General features: G+C 55.9%; 8 protein-coding genes across 8 annotated transcripts; 5 read left to right on the forward strand and 3 right to left on the reverse strand.

Moving 5' to 3' along the window:
* Positions 1–176: 176 nt before the first annotated feature.
* On the forward strand, positions 177–1349 carry PG997_010824 (uncharacterized protein; the record flags this gene model as incomplete). The annotated part of the gene is made up of 1 exon (XM_066815139.1): positions 177–1349. One exon carries the CDS (start codon positions 177–179, stop codon positions 1347–1349), a length of 1173 nt encoding a protein of 390 aa, XP_066664429.1.
* Positions 1305–2567, forward strand: PG997_010825 (Non-specific serine/threonine protein kinase; the record flags this gene model as incomplete). Its single annotated transcript, XM_066815140.1, has 4 exons — positions 1305–1331; positions 1364–1638; positions 1677–1972; positions 2041–2567. The coding sequence occupies 4 exons, from the start codon at positions 1305–1307 to the stop codon at positions 2565–2567; spliced, it is 1125 nt and encodes a 374-aa protein (XP_066664430.1).
* A 150-nt stretch (positions 2568–2717) lies between these two features.
* On the reverse strand, positions 2718–3806 carry PG997_010826 (uncharacterized protein; the record flags this gene model as incomplete). Its single annotated transcript, XM_066815141.1, has 1 exon — positions 2718–3806. One exon carries the CDS (start codon positions 3804–3806, stop codon positions 2718–2720), a length of 1089 nt encoding a protein of 362 aa, XP_066664431.1.
* A 1175-nt stretch (positions 3807–4981) lies between these two features.
* Positions 4982–7249, reverse strand: PG997_010827 (squalene cyclase; the record flags this gene model as incomplete). Its single annotated transcript, XM_066815142.1, has 1 exon — positions 4982–7249. The coding sequence occupies one exon, from the start codon at positions 7247–7249 to the stop codon at positions 4982–4984; it is 2268 nt and encodes a 755-aa protein (XP_066664432.1).
* Positions 7250–9980: 2731 nt separating this feature from the next.
* On the forward strand, positions 9981–11992 carry PG997_010828 (uncharacterized protein; the record flags this gene model as incomplete). The annotated part of the gene is made up of 2 exons (XM_066815143.1): positions 9981–10181; positions 10262–11992. The coding sequence occupies 2 exons, from the start codon at positions 9981–9983 to the stop codon at positions 11990–11992; spliced, it is 1932 nt and encodes a 643-aa protein (XP_066664433.1).
* Positions 11993–12650: 658 nt separating this feature from the next.
* Positions 12651–13079, forward strand: PG997_010829 (50S ribosomal protein L30e-like protein; the record flags this gene model as incomplete). The annotated part of the gene is made up of 2 exons (XM_066815144.1): positions 12651–12768; positions 12832–13079. 2 exons carry the CDS (start codon positions 12651–12653, stop codon positions 13077–13079), a joined length of 366 nt encoding a protein of 121 aa, XP_066664434.1.
* Positions 13080–14020: 941 nt separating this feature from the next.
* Positions 14021–16378, reverse strand: PG997_010830 (uncharacterized protein; the record flags this gene model as incomplete). The annotated part of the gene is made up of 1 exon (XM_066815145.1): positions 14021–16378. The coding sequence occupies one exon, from the start codon at positions 16376–16378 to the stop codon at positions 14021–14023; it is 2358 nt and encodes a 785-aa protein (XP_066664435.1).
* Positions 16379–18660: 2282 nt separating this feature from the next.
* PG997_010831 (uncharacterized protein) lies at positions 18661–21379 on the forward strand (the record flags this gene model as incomplete). The annotated part of the gene is made up of 5 exons (XM_066815146.1): positions 18661–18723; positions 18907–18930; positions 18989–19110; positions 19162–20811; positions 20887–21379. The coding sequence occupies 5 exons, from the start codon at positions 18661–18663 to the stop codon at positions 21377–21379; spliced, it is 2352 nt and encodes a 783-aa protein (XP_066664436.1).
* Between the last annotated feature and the right edge of the window lie 315 nt (positions 21380–21694).

Raw genomic sequence — 21694 nt, forward strand, 5'->3', positions numbered from 1 at the left:
GCCACACCAAGAAAGTAACTTAGAAGTGACCATTACTTTAAAAGCCTATGCTGCCCCCAAGAACTATTGACATCAGATAAACATCTTCATCTGAACGATGCGGATGTTCACTGCCAACACAAACACCCTTTGATTCCACCCTTCTCTAAACGTTGGTCGACTCTCGAAACGCCACCATGCCGCCTCCAGCCTTGGTCAAGCATCCCGAGACGGGCCAGAAGTTTCGAGAGTTTTCGTGGTCGCTCTATCAAAGCGCTGCGGATTTGGCGCTGATCGATAAGGCCAGAGCCAACCGGAACGAGGGTGTGGCCCTGTCGGACCAAGACAGGGATCAATTGCTTGCTGCATTTGGGCCAGTGACTGGCAAGGCAATGGCCTACCCAGCTTCGCTGACGAGCGAAGAGCGCCACACGGTGGTGGGATGGCCCGACAAGGAGACTCGCCAGGCCAACCTCGAGGCGGTGGGTTTGGGGCATATAACGGCTGAGGAAGTCATGGCCAAGGTCCACCAGGAAGGCGCCGGGTGGATGACGCTGGAGCAAGCCAATCTGGTGCGAAAACGCTTCAACGCGCGACCGCTGGACGCCTTCGACTGGAGCGTCGAGGGCTACGACAAAAGTCTCGCTGTAAAAGCTGTCCAGACAGAGGAAGAAAGCAAGGCGTACGACTCGGCATATGTGCGTTGGCGCGAGCTAAGCGGGCTGTCCCTCAGGCAAGATATCCAAAGGACGAGTCAAAAGTTCTTCGCGGAGCGCGCGGCCAAATTGAAGGATTTCGAGGAGCGACGGGCCAAACGCCAGCTCACAGCGCGGGACCTGGAGATCGAAGAATCGAAGGAGAAGTCCCGCCGAGAGAAAAAGGCGCGCGAGCTGGCCGTGGAGAAGCTCAAGGCGGAATGGTTCGCCGTCTACGGCACCGGCCCCGTCGGCTTCGGGCTATACAGGACGCAGGAGCTCATGGACCTGCTGGACGAGTACTGGGCGCGGGCGGCCGACTGGCAGGACGGCCTCTTCCGCGGCAAGAAGGCGAGGCTGTTCCGGCGGGCCTTGAAGAAGACGCTCGAGGGCGAGGCGAACGAGTTCGACGTCGTGCACAGAGCGGTGACGGACGAGAAGGAACAGCTTCTCATGCGGTACAAGGTCACGACCGACGTGGCGCGGGAGCTCGTGGCGCGCGCCGCGGCGGCGGCGTCCGTCTTTCGGCACGACCACCGGACGAACCGCTGGCAGGAGAATCGCAGGGTGCACCCGCGGTATTTCCTGGTCTGGGACCGGGACGGGTTCCCGCCCCTCGACAGTATTCTCATGGACAACAAGGTCGTCTTGCCGGTGGTCTGGGTCTACCCCTAAATAACCCAATCGAGGCTTTAGATCTCCGTAACTCATTTCCTTCCTCAAGCAATAATCGCTATGTTGCCTTGAAGATCCTTGTGGGAGCTTCCAAGCCAGCCAAAGAGCTACAGATACTGCGTCACCTTGCTCAAGTCACACCATCTCAGACGACGCACTGCACTGCCCAGCTCTTGGATGAGTTTGAACACGTCGGCCCCAATGGCACGCATATATGCTTAGTGTTTGAGCCGATGGGGCCGAGTGTGAATTCCATGGTCGAGGAGCTGCCCCAGTTCAAGCCGCGCCGGTTCGGGATGAATGTACGCTACCCCCGCCAATGGCCAGAAGCATCCTGAAACAAGCTCTGCAGGGTCTGGCTGTTCTTCATGAGAATGGAATTGCCCACGGAGACTTCCAGCCGGGAAACATGCTCTTCGCCCTCGACGATATCCATTCAAAACCCGAGGACGTGTTGCGGCAGGATGAAGATGCCCAGCCCGGTCCCGTCTCAGCTCAAGTGCAGAGGCTGGACGGGAAGCTGGATAAATGGGCTCCACAGAAGCTATACGTCGCACAGCCGCTGGCGCCATTCACCCGTATCACGGAAGACTTCCAGATCAAATTGTCCGATATGGGCGGCGGTTCGTCCTCCCAATCTATTTCGTTGCTTCTTCCAAGTCGCTTTGCTAACCAATGCTTTCCGGCCTAGCATTCTTCTTCACTGACCCGCCAACTAAACCCATCGTCCCACTCGGCCTCCGAGCCCCCGAGTTGGTCCTAGCGGGCGAAGTCAACAAGACCATCGACGTGTGGAGTTTCGGCTGTCTCGTCTTCGAGCTGATGACCGGACAGCCCCTATTTTGCGTGCCCTGGAATGACTCCGAAACCGAACAAGACGACGACCATCTCCTATCCCTCACTACCTGCCTGGGGCCCCTGCCCGAGGCGCTTTATCGGAAGTGGAAGACGGCTTCTTTGTACTTCACACCGGACCGGCAGATCTTCAACTTCCAGCTCGGCGGGGTCCCGGAAGGTGGTGAGCCGCTGATGTTGGAGCAGGTGTCCATGGAGGAGATGTTTGACCGGGCTAAGCCCGACGTTGATGCGGAGGAAGCGGTCAAGGTGAACAAGCTGGTTCGGCGGATCTTGCAGTACGACCCGGCGCAACGGCCCTCACCTGCGGAGATCCTGCGGGATCCGTGGGTCTGTGACGCGAGTGGGGGCGGCTCATCCTAGTCAAACTCTCTGTAGTCTCGATGAATACTTGCAGTTGAATACACAGAGATACCAACTATATGTTGATCACCTACGTATGCAACGCTGTCCAATGTTTGTTTGGTCTTCCCAAAGGAGGTGTATGGATGTATTAAATATAGGACCTTTTATCTAGCCAAAGCTGATATCTAGTGTCGTTTTGCACATCTCCGCCAGCTCCGGATCACCACCTGCCTCTCGAACGAAAAGATCATACACGACCAGTATGCGCCAGACCCCCTTGAGGTACTCCTTGAGCCCCTCCATATCGGCGAGGACGTCCTTCACCTCGCTCCGGTTCCAGTCGTCCTCGCCCCGGGTGAAGAAGTAGTCCCAGTGGACCAGGTTCTGCGCGTCGCCGTCGTACTCGCCCGCCACGGAGCTGAGCAGCCGGCTGTAGCTCTTGAGGTCCATGTAGTTCCGCCGCTCCTTGATCTCCTCCCCGGCGTCCGTCCGGGCGAAGTCGACGGCGTCCGAGCCCTGCTCCTGCATCACGACGAGCAGGTTCAGGTACAGGTACACCCGCACCGCCTCCTCGGCGGCCCGGCAGACCCCGTGCCGGTGCCCGTGGCGCGCGGTGATGAAGGTGAGCAATTTCGCCTCGGGCTTGTTCGCGATGAGGAGCAGCGACTCCATGATCTCGGTCTGGAGCGCGGACGTGTCCTTGTCCGTATCCGGCGCCGAAGCGCAGATGGCGGGCGCCACGCCGGCCGCCTCCATCAGCATGATCTTGATGGCATCGGCGTGCCCGATCCGGCTCCCGTGCGCGCAGTCGGTCCACTGGCTGAGCGGCCGGAGGTCCTTGTTGTGCATCGCCGTGACGCGGGTCGGGAGGTCGGCGCCCTCGTCGTGGCCCTCCTCGAAGTAGCGGAACTGCATCTCGTTCGGGTACACCATGCGCGTCTCCTCCGCCGTCGTCTGGCGGCCCCCCGCCGCAGCAGGCCGGGCGGACGGCCCGACGGCGTCCGTCATGGCCGACTTGGTCCAGGTCCCGGCGCGCGCCCGGAGCTCGGGCTGGGGCCGGTACTTGGCCCGCTCGGTCGCGGCGAACTCCTGCACGCGCGCCGCGAGGGCGCGGCAGAAGTAGTCGATTTCCTTGCTGTCGCTGCCCTTGTCGGCGGGGAAGATGTCCTTGCGCTGGGGCTCGTGGGTGTAGGACATCTTGTACTTGTAGTGCTTGGCCAGGGTGTTCCACGGCAGGGCGTGGGCTTGGTGGGCCATTTTTGCTATGATGCCCACTTTGTGTGAGGAGGAGTTGCCGGTTGTGGTGTTGTTATTGGTTTGCGAATCTGTGCCTCTTCTTTTTCTCCCGGGTGGGTAAGTCTGTTGTGTGAACCTGGAGTAGATGGGAGAAGGAGATGAGGGTGGTAAGTATGCAGCCTTATTCCTGTGCTGCTTTTTAAAAAACGGCACGCTCGGACTGTGCTGTTCAGCCGATCAACACATCTCCGGGCCACCTCTCTTCCAATGAGTCCTCGCCTTGCTGCGGCATGACTCCAGTCTGCGGGACCAGTTTGCTGAAACCCCGTCTAAGCTGTGGATACAGGGATCCTGACTCGTGGGAAATCCTGCATTGACTAAGCTCCACCAGCCACCACCGCCTCACCTGGATCTGGCCGTGCGCCACCCCCTTTTGCTTTGAAACTACCCCCTATTCTCCGAGGATAAAAGGGTCAGTCTTCCACATGCACAATCGCATGGAGTTGGCAGAAGATGCACTATTCTTCCGGGACTTCTTAACGTTGGTATCTGGATGGGCATTGAAGTATGTATTCGCATTCGTTGTCTTCGGCTGGAGTCATTCCTCCGCCCCTGTACTCACTAGCCATCGGTATCGGTACAGTGCCAACTCGGAAGGCTATAGACCAGTCAGTCCGTGTCGGTGGCTCCTTTCATGGGAATATCGCCGAGAGGTGGCCTGGTAACAACGAAGCTCTCACCGCTTTCTGTTTCTACCCCTAGGCACTTGTGGTTTAGTGGTAAAATCCACCGTCGCCATTCCTTTGTTGTATGAGAATAGTCCGGTGAGACTCGCGTTCGACTCGCGGCATGTGCATTAGACTTCTTTTGAGCGTTCAGAGGCTCTTTTTTTACCTTTCTTCTTTCACGTGCCTTCTTTGGCTGTATGTGCAACAGCGTTTGTGTTGGCATGATGACGCATAGATAACCTTAACTGCCACGAACTCAAGTAGCCGCTGTTGGAATTCGGTCCCTCGCCACGATTGCGAAATAGTCAAGAGACGGCTCATTGCATATTCTCACATATGTGTGCTCTGTGGTGGATCATTGGACCGAGAAGAAAGAAAAACGTCGAACGACGAAAATGGAATTGTATCCCAATGTTTACAACCACGCATGTATCTGTATGCACAAGTTCTAAAGCGTCTTGAGGCATTCTAATCACGTTTCAAGTCGACCTTGAGTTCGCAGCTAGCCGAGGTGTCAGAGTACCCAGAGTCCATTGGTGACTCGAGCATCTCCTCTTCCAAGGAAGAAATGGTCCTGCTGCCGGCATCACTGTCATTAATAATCTTCTCATCCGACTGCACCTTACTGAAAGCAGACAAATACCTGCCCAACGCCATGATGGGGAAGTAATGCCGGTAGAGCGAGTAGCCGATGTAGAAGAAGTTCGGAAACCCCGTGCCCGTGTACTGCCTTTCTGTCCACGTAGCCGCGATCTTCCCGGGGCTGTGCTCGCCGCCACCGCCGCTGTACACTTGCGTTTCCACCATATGCTTGATTCCGGATTCGATCGCGGAGCTCGTCTTGCCATTGCAAACAGCCAACAAGCCCATAAGCGCCCACGCGGTCTGCGACGGTGTCGACGGGCCGCCCCGGCCGGCACGTTCCGGATAGCGGTAAGATTGTAAACCCTCACCCCATCCGCCATCAGCATTTTGCACGCTCTCGAGCCACTCAGCAGCAGCTCGGACCGCATCCGCGACCTTCTCGTCGCTTTCGGAGAAGTACGCGAGCCCGCAGAGTACGTTGCTAGTTCCGTAGATGTAGTTCGATCCCCAACGGCCATACCAGGGCCCAGACTGCTCTTGTTGCTGGAGCAGATACGCCACCCCGCGCGGGCAGGCGCGGCCGATGAGTTCCAGCGTGCGCGCATTAAGGAACTCGCCCTGTGCTGCAAGACGCTGCATCAGCCCAAAGGCCTCAAGTATCCGCCCCGTGACGTCGGCGCTCGACGGGTCGCACAGCGCATCCATGTCGGAGAAAGGGATGCTATTGAGCCAGAGCCGGTCATTATCCAGATCGAATGCCGCCCACCCGCCGTCCCGGTTCTGCATCCCGCAGATCCACGCCGCCGCGCTCGTCACCGTCGCCGAGTCGAGCGCCCCGGCCGGGTCCTGGCCGACGAGCGCTAGGATCGCGGCCGCCGTGTCGTCCACGTCCGGGTACCACGTGTTGCTGTACTCGAAGCTGAAGCCGCCGGGCGCGAGGGCGGGGCTGTAGATGCGCCAGTCGCCTTCGGGACCGAGGAGCTGGTGGGTCTTGATCCAGCGGATGGTTTGGCGGAGGCGCTCGTCGTCGGGTTGCGGACCCCTTTCTTCGGTTTCTTCGAATTCTCCCTTGTTAGAGCCGCTAGAGATGGTGGGCCCGTCGCACAAGGCCCGGGTCATCAGAACCGTGTCCCAAACGGGCGAAACGCACGACTGCAGTCGCTTGCCCCCTTCGTCTTGCCACGTGAACCGCTCGATGGCGGCAATGGCCGACTGGATATGGGGGTCTTCCAGCTTGTACCCCTCCAGCAGTAACGCTTGCACGCCGGCGTGCATCGGCGGGATGATCCCGGCCCAGTCCCCCTGCTTCTCCTGGCGTTCCAGAATCCACTCCACACATTTCCGACGCGCATACCTCCGCACCGGCCAGAAGCGCTTTAGACCGCCGAGCCAGTAGAGGGCCGTGTCGATCCCGCCAAACATCAAAGACCACAGGTCGCTCTCCCACGGCCTTAACAAGCTCGGACCGTACGGCACGTGCTTATTCCCGGGATCGATCCAGAGCTCGTCGAGGTACGTACTCTGCGGGTCCGGCGCGCAGTCTGGTAAGGGGTAAATCTTCTGGTGATGTCGGATAATAAGCAGCGGGACCAGCGTGGACCGAGCCCAGGACGAGAGCCGGTACACGTTGATCGGGGCCCAAGACGGACAAAGGATGAACTCGGCAGGCAGCTGCGGTACGGCGTCCCAGGGGAACAGGCCGAACTGCGCAAAGAAGATGCGCGTAAAAATACGGACCTTCGCGACGCCGCCGCAGCGTCGGATAAAGGCGCGGCCTCGGCGCATGGCGTCGTGGTGCGGCGGCACGCCCAATATCTTGAGCGCGAGGTACGCCTCGGCGCTGGTCGAGACGTCGCCGGGGTGGTCGGGCGCGATGCTCCAGGCGCCGTCTTTTTGTTGGTTCGAGAGCAGGTAGTGTCGGTACGCATCGCCGTCGGGTATCGGGGTCGCCGGGCGCAGGGACTGGTGGAAGAAGACCTGCTCGGCTGTGATGGTGGCGTTGGATAGGAGTTCGCCGTTCCAGTGCCCGTCGGGCCGGCGGAGCTCCCAGGCGTGCTGGACGGCGAGCTGGTGGGCATTTTGGGCGAGGGCGTAGAGGTCATGTCCTGCATCTCTGGCGACAGGCGAGATCACCTTGGTCTGTGAGTCCATTTGGGCTTCTATCGGGAGCCTGCAGGCACCATGAAGGGATGAGGAAGGGGCTGGGAAGACTTAGAGGGCTGGTATAACGACCCTGTCTCGGTTTTGACAAGTGGTTTCCGAGAATTGTTCATCTAGGACTAAATGATCGTGGTCTCCTCAGAAGGGGCGAGGAGAGGGCCCTGCAGAGAGATTCTCATGTACCAGACTTTCGGTCCGGGGTCAACGAGGTTTGAACTGCCCAACACAATAATACTTTTGATGATTACAACCTGCACCGATCACATTCTGGATTGCTTATTCCTTCTCCCTATGGTGATTGTCAAGGCCCACTGCCCCATGTGTCAATGATCTGTGTTAGTCAAAGTTATTGTTAGTAAGACACCCACGGACTTCCGGAACTGCAGCGTAAACGCTACATGGAAGGTCCCCAAGTTGGTGTTTTCCATTGCTTGTGATCTCATGTGAATGACGGGCTACGAGAGCAGCATGGTTCTCTCATATAAGTACATCATGTTATTTAAAGTTGGCGGGGTCAAGGTTAAGGGGGTACATACACGACTTCATGAATAAAGCAAGTTCAGCCGTCACGATGCGGATGCAAAGCGGATTCCGAGATTCTCGAGAGCGAGCACCGGGGCATTGAGCACTGAAGCGCGTCAAACATATAAAGATACCCGGTTTTGCTGTACGTCTCACCAAGATCCCGCTCTGATGCGACAGTGGTGGACCCGCGAGAACAGCAGCCGCGCTCGCTGAGTCAGGGCGCACAGGGGTCAATTGTCTAACTTTCCGACGCCGTCTCGACAACAACGGCCACTGGTAATGGAAAACCATGAAAGGGGCTCATGCTGTGTAACCTTTCATCCAATCGTCACCGACGGGTTCGGATCCATCGTTCAGCACGTAGCTCGAACCTGGTACGTCGAAGCAATTGCATCATGGCACCACCTTTTATACGGCCACATACCGTATGGTCCAGATGCAGGACCTGTTTGCCATGGTGAACAATCGCCCTGGTGCTATGGGTGGAGGTCTACGAGGGTCCGGTTCAATCTGGAACACTACACAATGCGATACGTCGTGTCGAACCGATCATGAAGATGCTCTAGTCTCTTGGCCCACTACGAGCTCGGCGTGTCTCCCGTGCCTTTTCCGAGCAGACCAGTGTCGAAGTCGATGATGAATTCCCGCGCGTACAGAGACGTGACCTGCGTCTCCAAGACAAGCTACATCGAATATCTGATGACGGGCTGTTGGCAGAGCATCCCTTGCAGCGTAAACTGGTCAGATGATCGGCAGTTCGGCGTACCATGCGAGGAATGCTCTCCCATATGTTCTCCTCTAACAAATAAGTTAACAACGTGTAGGAAGTAGCCATGTGAACGTGCGTTGTAGATTGATTAGCAGATCGACCCTCAAAATGTCCAACTGGTATACATACGTCCGTACTGATATAAGTAAGGAGGTGCTCCGTCACGTCACCAGACCACTTCACGGACTTCAATGACTTCGTGGCTCAGAGGCTTATGGCATCCATTGGACGGAGGTTCTCATGCCCGACCATCCGAACAATGCTTACGGCCGATATTATCGCGTCGTTTTGGTTGCATTCTAGTGATTGAAAAACGTCTTTCTTGTCATTGGCCAATCAATGATATCGATATCAAATACCCGATACCTAATGCTAATCTGAGATAGAGCGAATATGGCACTGAGTGCAATGCTGTCTGGGATTCCCAAATCCATACAGCTGATTTTGACGCTGTCGGGGGTCCGGCTGTCTTTGCAATTAACGCGTGAGGTGATAGTTGCGCTATGTAATGCACGACCAGGAAGCAATAACCGTAAAACAGCTAAGCTGCGAACTGTTACGCTGTGGCGCCTGCGAACCCCTGCTGTGTCACATAGACTCGGGAAGAGAATAACAAATTGGTCATGAGGCTTCGGTTGCACTTGCCCTTATCAGCAAATCCGCCCTATGATTGGCTTGCATACCCTGGTCGACGTTGCTTGGGCCGTTGCCTCTGCAGAATCTCACCGGCTAGCTGCTGTCGTGCGTGATTGCCATCGGGCGACTAGCTTTCCCAACTCGGCTGGCATTATGCCCAGAACCGAGGTAGTTCCCCAGCGTCTTGACTCCATGCCACCTTCCCAAGCATCATCTTGGCCATATCGTGTACGGGTATTATGCAAGGAGATATTCGAACTTTGCGCAGGACATCACTTCGTATCCCGATACACACAAAGCGTTTCAAATATTAATCAATTATTCTCATATGGCCGTTCGAATCCAGGATCTCGGAATCAGATCCGCTTCTGATTGGGTGATTGGTGTCAGTCCATATTTGTTGGACGTGGGGGAGCAGTTGCCTTGCGACCTGTAATACTGACAAGTAATATCATCCGCACTCACACCACCAGCCGAAGCAGTCACGTTCGTGAAACGTACATGCGGAGAACCCAATTTCTCCATAGCATTCAATTTCCATAGGCAAACATGGTTTGCGGTTCTTATACTCTTCAATTCGCTACCAAACACCGCAGTCAGTGAACAGCCTACCAAAGTAGCCAACAAGGTGTCGATTCTCCTAGTTTTCAAAGAGACGCATACTGCTTCTTCAAAAACTCTTTTCGATCCCAGCCGGGTCGGGGTCGATAGCTGAGAGCCGGAACTCTTTCGGGTCCAACCATCAAACCCGCCAGAAGCTAGGCTCGATCGTGAAGCAACATCAACGAAGGCATGTGGAACTATATCATCATCGGCGGCGGTACCTCCGGTATGGTGATTGCCTCAAGACTCACCGAGGACCCCAACGTGAGAGTCCTGGTCATCGAAGCTGGCGCCGACAAGAGCTCCGACCCGAGTGTCTTGACGCCGGGTTTGTTCTCCACGCAGATCGGAAAGCCCGAGTACGACTGGATGTTTCGCTCAACTCGCCAGGTAACATAACCCCTACTCCATCCCAGCTTCCGATCTTTGCTTCTAAATTTGCTGATGAAACGCCCTTACCCTTGCGCTAGCCGCACCTCAACAACCGCGTTATCGCCCAGCCACGTGGCAAGCAGCTTGGTGGCACGTCTGCCATGAACATTATGGTCATGATGTATCCGTCGCGTGACAATATTGATGCTTGGGGTGCACTGGGCAACGAAGGCTGGTCTTTTGACGAGCTAGCCCCCTATTATCGAAAGATGGCCACCATCACGCCGCCCGGATCCAATGCCCAGAAGGTGGCCCAAGTGCACAAGTGGCACGATCCGACCCTCGACGGACACGCCGGACCGCTCCAGATTGGCTGGGGCAAGGACTACCCCGAGACCTTGAACGGTGCCTGGGTGAAGACGTTCGACAACCTCCTCGGTTCCAGCATGACGGGGGATCCGCGGAACGGCGAAGCGGTCGGCGGCTTCCAGAACATGGAATCGGTGTCGCCCGAGACGAGGTGCCGGAGCTACGCGGGCAACGCCTACTACGGCCCGGAAGAGCGCGGCCGCGAAAACCTGACGGTCTTGACCAACACCCGGGTCGTCAAAATCGTGACGAAAGAGGGCCCCTCGGGGGTCCTCTACGCCGCCGGCATCATTGCACGCATGCCCAATGGGGCCGATGAGTACATCGAAGCTGAAGACGAAGTGATCCTGTGCGCGGGCGTGATCCAGTCGCCGCAGCTCCTGGAGCTGTCGGGTATTGGCGGACGAGCTCTGCTGGAGCAGCACGGGATTCCGGTTAAGATCGACAACCCCAATGTCGGGGAGGGCTTGCAAGACCATCCCATCGTGGGACAGACGTTCGAAGTCAAAGAGGGGGTTCGGTCCCTCGATCTGCTGAAGGAGCCAGAGTACGCCGAGGCGGCTATGGACCAATTCTCACGTGGAACCGGCGTTCTTTCGCAGTCGCCGCTGGCTTCGGCGTATACCCCTTTTGTGGACAAAGATGGTGTTATGCCTGAAGCGGAGGTCAAAGCATTATTCGACAAGTACATGGGACATCACACGGATAGCGAACATTACAAGAATGAATACCGTCTGCTTCGAAGCTGTATGGAAAAGCCGGGATCTAATCAAGTGCAGTACCACCTCCTACCCGCAAGCCTACCGGTCCCAGACCCCAACGGGATCGCGCCCGTCTTTGACCGTCCCCAAGTCGCCGTCATGGCCATCCTGAGCCACCCCCTGGGACGTGGCAACGTGCACATAACATCTCCATCGATCGACGACGCGCCGGCGCTGGACCCGCGATACCTGGATCACCCCTTGGACATGGAGATCCTCGCCCGCAGCGTGCAGTTCACGGAGCGCATCGTTTTCACGCCCCCATTAGCCGATGCCCTGACCGGCGCCCGATACCCGGATTATCCAAGCGCCGATACGTCCCTCGACCGCGCCAAGGAGATTGTCCGCCAGGTCACGTTCTCGTGCTACCACCCGGCCGGCACCTGCGCGATGAAGCCCCGCGCCGACGGGGGCGTCGTGGATGCGCGGCTCGTCGTGCATGGAACCAGCAATTTGCGGGTGGTCGATGCCAGCGTCTTCCCGTTTATGCCGTCGGGGAACATTCAGGCCACCGTCTACGCGGTTGCTGAGAGGGCGGCGGACTTCATCAAGGAATCGGCAGGGCGGGACGCCGCCAAGTCCACCGGTAACAGTACGGACAGTGGGGGTGGAAGTGATGTTGGCAGTCCTGAGGACAGTGTTGGGACCAGCGTTCATGGTAGTGTTGATGGGAACAGCGGCAGCAGCGCTGGTACATGAGGCTTCCTCGGCATGTTGGGACGTTTGTGCCGGGCTAGTATCCGGATTGTGCTGCGAAGCTAGGTTTTTAGGAGAAATGTATATGTGAAGTGACACAGGTGATGCAGCTGCTCAGTGCTGTATTGAATGTACGCCTATTTTCATTTTTGACTTTGAGGATGAGGAAGCAGATAGGGGGGTAATTATTGACTTCAAGCAAATTGTTGACCATCAAAAGCCCCCGAGGACTTCGCTTTAACCCACTTGGGTGTCCTGATAGCTTTTGGGGGAGTGAGATATTCCGATAGATCAACCCAGCTCTCATGAATTGGATGTAAATATCAGCTAAAGTCTATTTTACTTGTTGTAGTTGTCGCACTTGAAACTGCCTGCTCTTCTCGAAGGTTTGTGCACAGACATGCTCATTCACTAGCCACATATGAGCTATATCAGCCACGCTAGCCACACGCGCTGGTGACATGACGCCAAGATAAGCTTATCTGGTTATCCGAAAAGATGGGGACTCATAGACCCTACAATCAGTCCTTGTCCAATTCAACCCAAATCTCAACCTCAATACTATCGCAAGGCAGTGAACCTCCTCTCGAGGCGAGCCACACAAAACCAAGGCAGTGAACCTCCTCCAGGCGAGCCACGGAAAATCAACAATACAGCAACAATGTCATCACCCGATACCGCAGCTTGGCCTATGGCTGATCCAGGTCTGGCACAGGAGCTGCTTGACCTGATCCAGCAAGCATCGCACTATCGCCAGGCCAAAAAGGGCGCCAACGAAGGTTCGTCCAACTCTCCATTCTTCCAAAGTCGAGAAGATCGATTGCTGACCTGCTTTACTGCAGTGACCAAGGCCCTCAACCGAGGCGTTTGCGAAATCGCCGTCCTGTCCGCCGACGCCAACCCGCTCGCGATCCTGCTCCATCTCCCGCTGCTCAGCGAGGACAAAAAACACGCCGTACGTGTACGTGCCGAGCAAGATCGCGCTCGGACGGGCTTGCGGCGTTTCGCGCTCGGTCATCGCGGCTTGCATCACGGCCAACGAGGGCAGCGACCTCGCCGGCCAGATCAAGGCTATGCGCGACAAGATTGAGCGACTGGCTATTTAAGGGGTTGGTGATGGAAGGTGCTGGGTGATACTGGGCCCTTGAAGACTGAGATGAGCTGGCCCTCTTCCAACGTCTTTAAATAGATCGTTGGGCCCTAAACTCTATAAGCAATTCAAAATTTACGACGCTCATGGACTAGCAAAAAGGCCGCCTGGGAAGGTTTTGCTAGTCAATGAGAGTCGTAAATTTTGGAATTGTTTATAGAGTTTAGGGGGTATTAGGCTATAATACCTCTTTTTGAGTTGATGTGTTGGGTTTGCTCGGTTTTGAGTCACTTCATTCTGCTGGCCTGCGCTGGTATGAGTCGAAAAGCAAAAGAACAAAAAAAGTCAAACTGGCCCATAGAACTTGATCGTATTTAACTATAAGAGAGTTAAGGAGAGGCATTCCAGATGCCCGGCTAACCGACGTTCTCAAACACGTGGGATTCTCTAATGCTTGATGCCAACGGGTCCTTATTCAATAATGTTTCTTTTATGCCTTTACTACAGAACCCTTCGCTCTAATACAATTATATACTCGGCTCCCAGTATCTACCTCCGGATCCCTGATAGACTACGAAGATCCTGATTATCGTTTCGAAATCAATACTTTTTATACCTGCTGCAATTCAAGATGTCCGCCAAAGCAACCCCTATGAGACAATAACTGTCTGCAGAACATCTCGGAACATGCTAGGAAAGCATATAATAAGACGTTTGACCCTAGGCGATGAGAAAGCGGAAAGGGGATATGCATACCCAAACGTTGACACCGATGAAGGATTCCATATTGACGAACATACTTGTCCCAAGTGCACCAAAAGGAGCCCAATATAAAAACAAACATAAGCCAAAAGAAAAAGAAAAGAAGAAGAAGAAGAAGAGGTTAGCCAATGAATCCGATCCCCTGTCGTCATTGGACGTGACCTCGCCAGAGTTGTCGCCTACCCAAACACAACATCACCCGTGTACAGGCCCAGAAATCTCGTCCAGTCTACCTGGTTCTGGGATAGAAGTACGGTAGATGCCTCCCCTTTTCTGGACGCTGGCGGGTTCAGACACGAGAGGACTGCGTCCTTGCCGCTTCTGTCCACAAAGTCGACAGTTGCCTCCTTGTGGGCGTCGAGGCAGACCAGGTGCTCGCCATTGTAGCCGGCCACTTTGAGAACCAAGAACCCGCTCTCATACAGCGTCCCCAACTTCAGGGGTCGGTCAATGGAGAAGCCACCCGAGGAGAGATCTCCGTCGCTCAACATGTCCGCGACGGCCTGGTTCACCGGAACGGCTCTTGCGGCGCCTGACAATAGTGCCCGAGACCTGCTGTGCGCTTCCCTCGTTTCCTCTTCGGGCTCTTCATCTGAATTGGTGCTTCGGTCCAGGCGTTTGAAGATCGCATTGTAAGGACCCTGCGTGACGAACCGAGAGGCTCTGGCATGGTCCAGCAGCTTCAGTAAGACCACTTGCTCATCCACTCTAGTCACAGCGACGACTTCGCTCACCGAGTGGCAGACGATGCGTCCCTTCAGGAAGTCGTGCCATGGCCAATCCCGCATCCAGTAGCTTTTGGCCACGAAGAGGATCGAGCCTAGAACCAGCGTGGCGACGTAGGCGTACAGAAACGGGTCCCCGTCGTCCACGCCGGGCGGGACGGTGAAAACTAACGTGATTACAGCGCATAGAAACAGGATAAAGGCCACATAACCCCGACACTTGACGGTAACGGAGCCATCTTCGATCGTCCAACGTTGAAGCTCGTGATGGTGCGTCCTGTAATCGCGATGCGAACCAAAACAGTCGGCATCGAATACCTTGGGGCCGAGACCGAATGTGTCAGGGTGTAGCGCTGACTCTTTACGGACCTGTTCCGAATAGCCATGGCTCTGTATCATGCATCCGATGAGTGTCTCACTTTTGTCGGCCGGGATATCACGGTGGAGCGGCGGTCCGTCTGGCTCTAATCCCACAGTCAGGCATGTGATCATCTGTTCGCCGAGTTCGCCAAGCTGGGGCGAGCAGAGTGACAGCGGGATTGCCAAAGATAGCAATGCATCCATCGTGTACACCGTCATATTCGAAGTGTGAACGGAGGACGACCCTGCCGTCTGCCAGTCCATGCTCACTGTGACCGGCTCAGCGCCAGGGGGTGCCGGGCACGGTGGGTTCTGGGCATTCGCCAAGGAGCGCAAGTTCTCGCGCACAAGAGCCAGGCCTGTACGGCAGAAATCGACATAACTAGATGTGGATGTGATCGAGACGCGGCTGTCCTCGTCTCTCATTAGAGCACACGCGGTTTGGTCCAGGCCCACTGGGTAGATCTGCGAGCTGATCTGGAAGAGATCGTCGACCCGCCACGGTGAAAGACCGAGGTTGAGCGAGCCCAGCGCCCGCTTCAGGGCGGACATGGCGAACTCTTGCCGGCCTTGGCTGCTTCGGATGTAGTCGTCCTCGAAGGTCTCATCGTAGCTCTCCAGAATGCTCTCTTCGTCAAAAGAGAGTCCATCGGCGGAATCTTCCGAGTCGCGCTTCTGGAACCGTATCAGGACAGACTCGGCATGTCGGAGTGAGGCTTCTGCTTGCTGCGAGCTGTCCCGCGCGAGGAACTTCAGCTTCACCGCTAATTGGCCCAACACAGCAAGATTCGTCTTGGACCATGTATCTCCCGTGGCGTAACTGGTCACGAGTCGAGCGACGCAGCTGGTCGTATAGTCGACGAGCTTTGCGTAGAGCTCATACCTCGCATTCGCCTCAAGGGATATTGGATCGAAACTTGCTGTCTGTCGAGAGAATGATCTGGTGGTCTTTTGATACAGTAATCCCAACGCGCGGGTTGCTGCACGCTCGATCTTGGGCGAGCGAGCTGTTTCCAGTACCGCGCAGAGATTGTCGATCTCGACTATGGACAGGTGGTCGAGGATCTGGTGGGCCATGGCGGATAGCTTGCGCAGCTCGGAGCCTTCTATCATCCCGAGAAGCCCCTTGCTGTGGAATGGGAGGGTGGCCGAGGTGGTAGAGGCGTGTATCAGATGCTCAACTTCCAGCTCCAAAAGGCACTGCCGCTCTTCTATGCTGATTTCTCCCGTGGGAAGACTGTACCACTCGGGCAGATTCTCAATGCCCTGGGTGAGATAATGAAATCTTTTGTTCCAAGACGATTCCTGGACAGTATCCGAGATATCGGAACTGTAGCCCTTGGACACGTCGTCTTTAGACTCAGTCGGTTCCAGCTTGTCGACCAACGTGTTCGAGCTCTCGCTGGATTTGAACACCTCCCTATCCATGGCGATGCCCAACTTCTCGTCCATGGCTTTGGTATGTTGTTGGATGAGAAACCTTTCGACGACACTTATTGGTGAATAAGTTGACTGAAGGTATCTGGATGTATAATCTCCAGACGATGAGGCGAGGTCTGTCGTTGGCCGTTATACTAGTTGACACTTGCAATTAGTCGGGACGGAGTATGATGGATTCATGCATTTGACGACTTCATGCCAGAGGATTGATATAAAGACACCGAGAGGCCTCCTACACGATAAACTGAAAACGTATTTGTCATAAAGCATCCTAGGACGCATATTCCCTAGTTGGGCTTCTGGTGAAGACATATATTTGATTGGGCCAACACCCCCTGCCATGTATCGCATTGTCTTCAGCTCATATCACCGACGGGCGGTACTAGTTGTTACTGCACTTTGAAGTGTGAGCTGTGAGTAGGAATTTCTGACCAATCATCATGCACCACATGGTGTCCTCCAAGTGTAGCCGGAGGACGGAATACGTAACCCCACGAAATCGGGCTGTCCATTGAAGGGTACATTCGAAAGAAATAACGTCCTACACAAAGCTATTCCCCAATTCTGTCAAGAATCATGTATTGATCTATACCTGCAGGTGACCAGGCCGTTGACTGCTATAACACCTATGTCTATTGAGAAGACTTGTCGGTTACACGTCTTTCGGATTCTACAAGAAAGACTGGCCCCCAGTATGGAACGGCTGGTGAGTGATGTGCGGTACATTCTACGAGATGTGTGGCTGTCTCGGGGTTTGTGCAGGCCAGCCGGCCCATGTACTCGGATGGGAGGATGTCAGGCGGGAAACAGCCAGCAGCTTCCATCCTTCACGGATCTTATTCGAGCATCTTCTTTCGCCACATTGCCATAGACGAAATAAACCTACGCATGAATCAATGTCCGCCACTCACGGTCCGGCGGCGAGACCCGACAGGTTGCGAATGTAGCCTTCCAAGGTAAGTGAGATTTGGGCAGCCACAGAGACATGAAGGTAATCTCAACGTGGGTGTGTGAGTGGCACATCGCTTAAGCAGGCTGTGATGCAGCCACCAACGTAATTTGCGTTTGGCTGACAGGCGGCAGATAAGGCTTTGCACAGTTAAATCCTTAATCCGACAGCCTGATCGAAATTTGGGCTTATCAGCTTAGATCCCGACATCCATGGAAAATTATTAACTAGATGATTCTAGACATCAAGTACAGCCTTGTTCTTCGCGCCCCAACCCGGTACTGAATAGAAAGAACGCGGTGCTTGATTGCGCCACAGGATGTCCGGTTGGTTGCCTTATCAACCGGCCACGCAAGACTATTATTCATCACCACCAAAATACGAGATCTATATGAGTATTACGCAAAGGTGCGGACAAGGCTAGATTGGTGTTTACTGGTTATTCATGCGTCCGCTATCTCGGAGAAATTGCTTTCATCGGCAGGGCTCAGCGGTGAGACCAGCTGTTCCTTTGCCGCTCATACAGCTTCATGGTGGCTCGGCTGCCTCTGACCAGACTACATGCAGGCTGAGGCGTGATACGTACTTTTGACAAGACGGGGCGCCTTGAAGCGGAGGGGTGGTTAGCCAGAACGAGATATTACAAACTAGTTTACTAATACCCGTGGATTGTCTCGGGTGGAGTGACCAACAGGACGACGGCAATACTCCGAACACTTATCCGCATGAGACATACCGACCCAATTCAACCCAATGCCTTTTCTGAGATCTCATTTGGATATCCAACCACAAACAATTCGAAGCACATCGCGGAACTTCTGTCCAAAGCGCCAATCGATCTTCTGAATTGCTGAGTTGAGCTGATATGGCACCACGTGACCCGGCTTCCGACCCCTGACCCAGACTAACGAGCTTGAGATTAATTCACCCGATTGCAGCTTTGCACACAGTCAGTAGTCAATCAATAGAAATAGGCACAGCCACTGATCCGAGTGTTTCTCTGTCATTCTGGCCTGGTTATTCGGGGCGCTTAGGATATATCAAGCGTTTCGTGAGGTGATCGGGGTGTTATGTCCTGATTATGAGATGATTTGGGGGCGCGGGAAAGCTCGGGACGCGCGGATGCCGCCATTTTAGGCTTCCCCTTTGGCCGCGCTCGGCCAAACTCGAACACGAATACAGGCAGACTATCAATGGAATGGCCATCAAGAAATGACATCTTTCCATTTCCAGAGATTTACTATTGCATAGTCTTCAACGTGTATTTTTAGCATTCAAAGAAGTCGCCCTTGAACTTGGTGGTGAAATACTTGGGATTGGATCGAATTGAAACCAACCGCCAGCCATGGACGCCGAAGCCGAGACGATGGGTGGAGGTGGAGCCAGTCCGCCAGGCGTTCGGAGAGCCGTAAGTTCCAATGTCCAATGTCCAATCAGTCAACCCAATCGCCGGATCCTACCCCTTCCAGCCTTGCATCCGACGGCTCCCTCGGCCGCCGATATACTTTGAGATGCCCAAGACTCTCCGTCTTCTGCAGTGCAGCCACAACATTCCATCCAAAGACTGACATTGCTTGTTGTTGTCGTATAGTGTGATCAGTGTCGTTTACGCAAGGTAAGTGCTTACTCCCGAACCCCGATGAGTGACAATTTGACTGAGCTCCTATGATTAGATTCGCTGCGATAAAGAGACACCATGTTCCAATTGCCGGAGCGCCAAGCGCTCATGTAGCTCTACCGGCCTGGGCCAGAAGCCCAAGGAGCCCCGGCAAAGGGTCCTGATCTCCAGCCAATAGTACGTTGCGCACCTACATGACAAACGTACTATACCCTAACACCCTTCCAGTGAAAAGAAGATAGACTTTATGGGCGATCGGCTCGCTACGATTGAAGCCCTGTTGAGAGATCTATCCACCAGCCCGCGATCAGCAAACAGCAACTCCCTCGCATCATCATCTAACACGCCCTCGGACCAGGACAGGAGGACGCGGCAACAGAACAACGAAAGTCCAACAACAACTCCGGGCGGAGCATCAGACAATCTATCGCCGTCAAAGACCCCATACGATGACACTTCTACAGTCTTTGAACCCGATGACTCCGAGACCTTTGAGGGCTCCACCTCCCTGGCGGCCCACGCCGCCTTCGCCTCCGACTTCGTGGCCACGGCCTCCATCGCCGTGGCGCCCTTCTCCGGCTCCAACCCGCGCATGGAGGCGGCCCTGTCCTCGCTGAAGCAGATGGTGGAGCTGCAGAACTCGCGGACGGGGCCGGGCAGTACCACGAGCTACTTTGACGGCACCGCCGCCCGCACCACCGCCGCCGGCGGCAGGCACCGCAGCGGCAAGGGCTACGTCCGGCTCAAGGACCTGCCCATGCCGCCCATGGAGCTCGTCATCTCGGAGCTGCGCGAGCTGCAGTCCGCCCCCGGGTCCATGATGCTGCTCGTGGTGACGTGCTTCACGGACCAGGAGGTCTTCGTCGAGCGGTGCCGGCGGCTCTACTTCCACACGGACCACAGCGACATCCCCGAGGCCCTGTTTCTGAACGTCAACGCGGGCCTCATCTACTTGTTCTTCGAGAAGAGCATCCGCGCCCCCGCGGGGACGGCCGAGAAGGCCACCCTGGAAAAGTGCACGGCCATGTGCCAATTCAACATGGAGACGGCCATCGCCCAGCTCCCGCTCCTCATGCCCGCGACGCTCGAGAACTGCGAGGCTCTGCTCATGGGCGCCAGCTTCGCCGTCGACGTCTCGCGCCCCTCGCTGGCCTGGCTCCTGACCGAGCGCGCCGCCAACATGTGCCGGACCCTGGGCCTGCACCAGGAGCACACGCAGCGCGGCGACACGCCCGAGCTGCGGCGCAACAAGGCCCTCATCTTCTGGAGCGCGTACATGCTGGACAAGGGCCTGAGCCTGCGCCTGGGCCGCGCTAGCGTCCTGCAGGACTACGACATCGGCGTCCCCAGCGTGCTGGAGCGCACGGCGCTCGACGACACCGACTACGGCGGCGTCGCGGGGAGCGGGCACTCGACCGCGATTTTGAGCCTCTGGATCAAGCACGCCGAGGTCCAGGGCCGCATCTACCAGCGCCTGTACTCGCCGGGCGCGCTGCGGCAGGCCGGGGCGACGCGCGCGCAGCAGGTGCGTGCCGTCGTCGCGGACCTGCAGGTCCTGCTGCGCGAGACCAACAAGCTGCTCGAGGAGGCGGCCGCGCGCGCGCGGGGCGGGGACCGCGACGCCCAGATGTTCGCGCTCATCCTCAAGAGCGACGAGGTCGGGTACTGGAGCAGCGCGGCGCTGGCGTACCGGGCGTTGCCGCCAAGTGGGACTAACAATGGCGGTGGCGGCGACTCTGCGAAGAGTAATAGTAGCAGTAACAAGAGCCGGACGTTTGCGGAGGAGTGTACGGATGCGGCGCGGGCGGCGATGCGGAGTCATCAGGAGTGCATGGACATGATGAACGACACGAGTCTGAAGGTGATCTACTTGCATTGGTAAGTCCTCCTTCCCACCCCTCAAACCTCTTCTTACATCTCCCACGGATAGATACTCACATCCTACATTTTTAGGACCATTCTCTACGCCCCCTTCATCCCCTTCATCGTCATCTTCTGCCAAGTGATCGAGAACGCCGGCAGCGACGCCTCGACATCGGACCTGCGGCACCTCGAGCGCTTCATCCAGTCGCTCGAGGCCGGCTGCGGCATCAGCCCCGCCGTCGAGAAGCTGCACCGGCTCTCGACGGTGCTCTACAACGTTGCCCTGCTCTACGCCGAGGCGAAAGCCCAGCAGGCCTGGGACCAGGACATGGTGCCCGTGGGCAACGAGTTCGATCTGTACTTGAGCCAGCTGGGGATCATGCCCATGGATGAGAGCGGTGGCGGTGGTGACCCGAGTGGCGGTGCGGGTAATGATGTTAATGGTGCCGGTGCTGGAGGAGGAGGTGGTGGTGCGGATGATATAATGAGGAATGTGCAGTTGGGCGACTGGTTCTCGGGTAATAACCACATCCTGGGACTCGTCGAGGAGGACCTGTCGAGTTTCAATACCTCGATGTGGTGAGCGCTATTGTCGCTGTGTAGGTATGTACATAGTATAACTGGGCGAAGTTCAAAGGGCACGTGTAAATACTTAGGAGATTGAGTTAGCGGAGTATATGTACGAGTTGGAGATCTTGGGCAAGCAGAGATTTGTGCGAGACACAAATGACAAATGACAGCTTTAGTTTGATTTCTTCCTGTTCTCTCCGAGAAGCCGTGGTCTTTCTTTCGACGGCTCCTGATATACAATATGTACAGATTGCTCCGCGTCTTGGCTGCCATGCGACCACCTCCGCCTTCTCCCCTTTTGATCGCTCCACACACCACTCCCGTCGTA

This window comes from Apiospora hydei (genome assembly GCF_038363865.1).
Source record: "Apiospora hydei strain CBS 114990 chromosome Unknown utg000008l_segment0_segment0, whole genome shotgun sequence".
Classification (NCBI taxonomy): domain Eukaryota; kingdom Fungi; phylum Ascomycota; class Sordariomycetes; order Amphisphaeriales; family Apiosporaceae; genus Apiospora; species Apiospora hydei.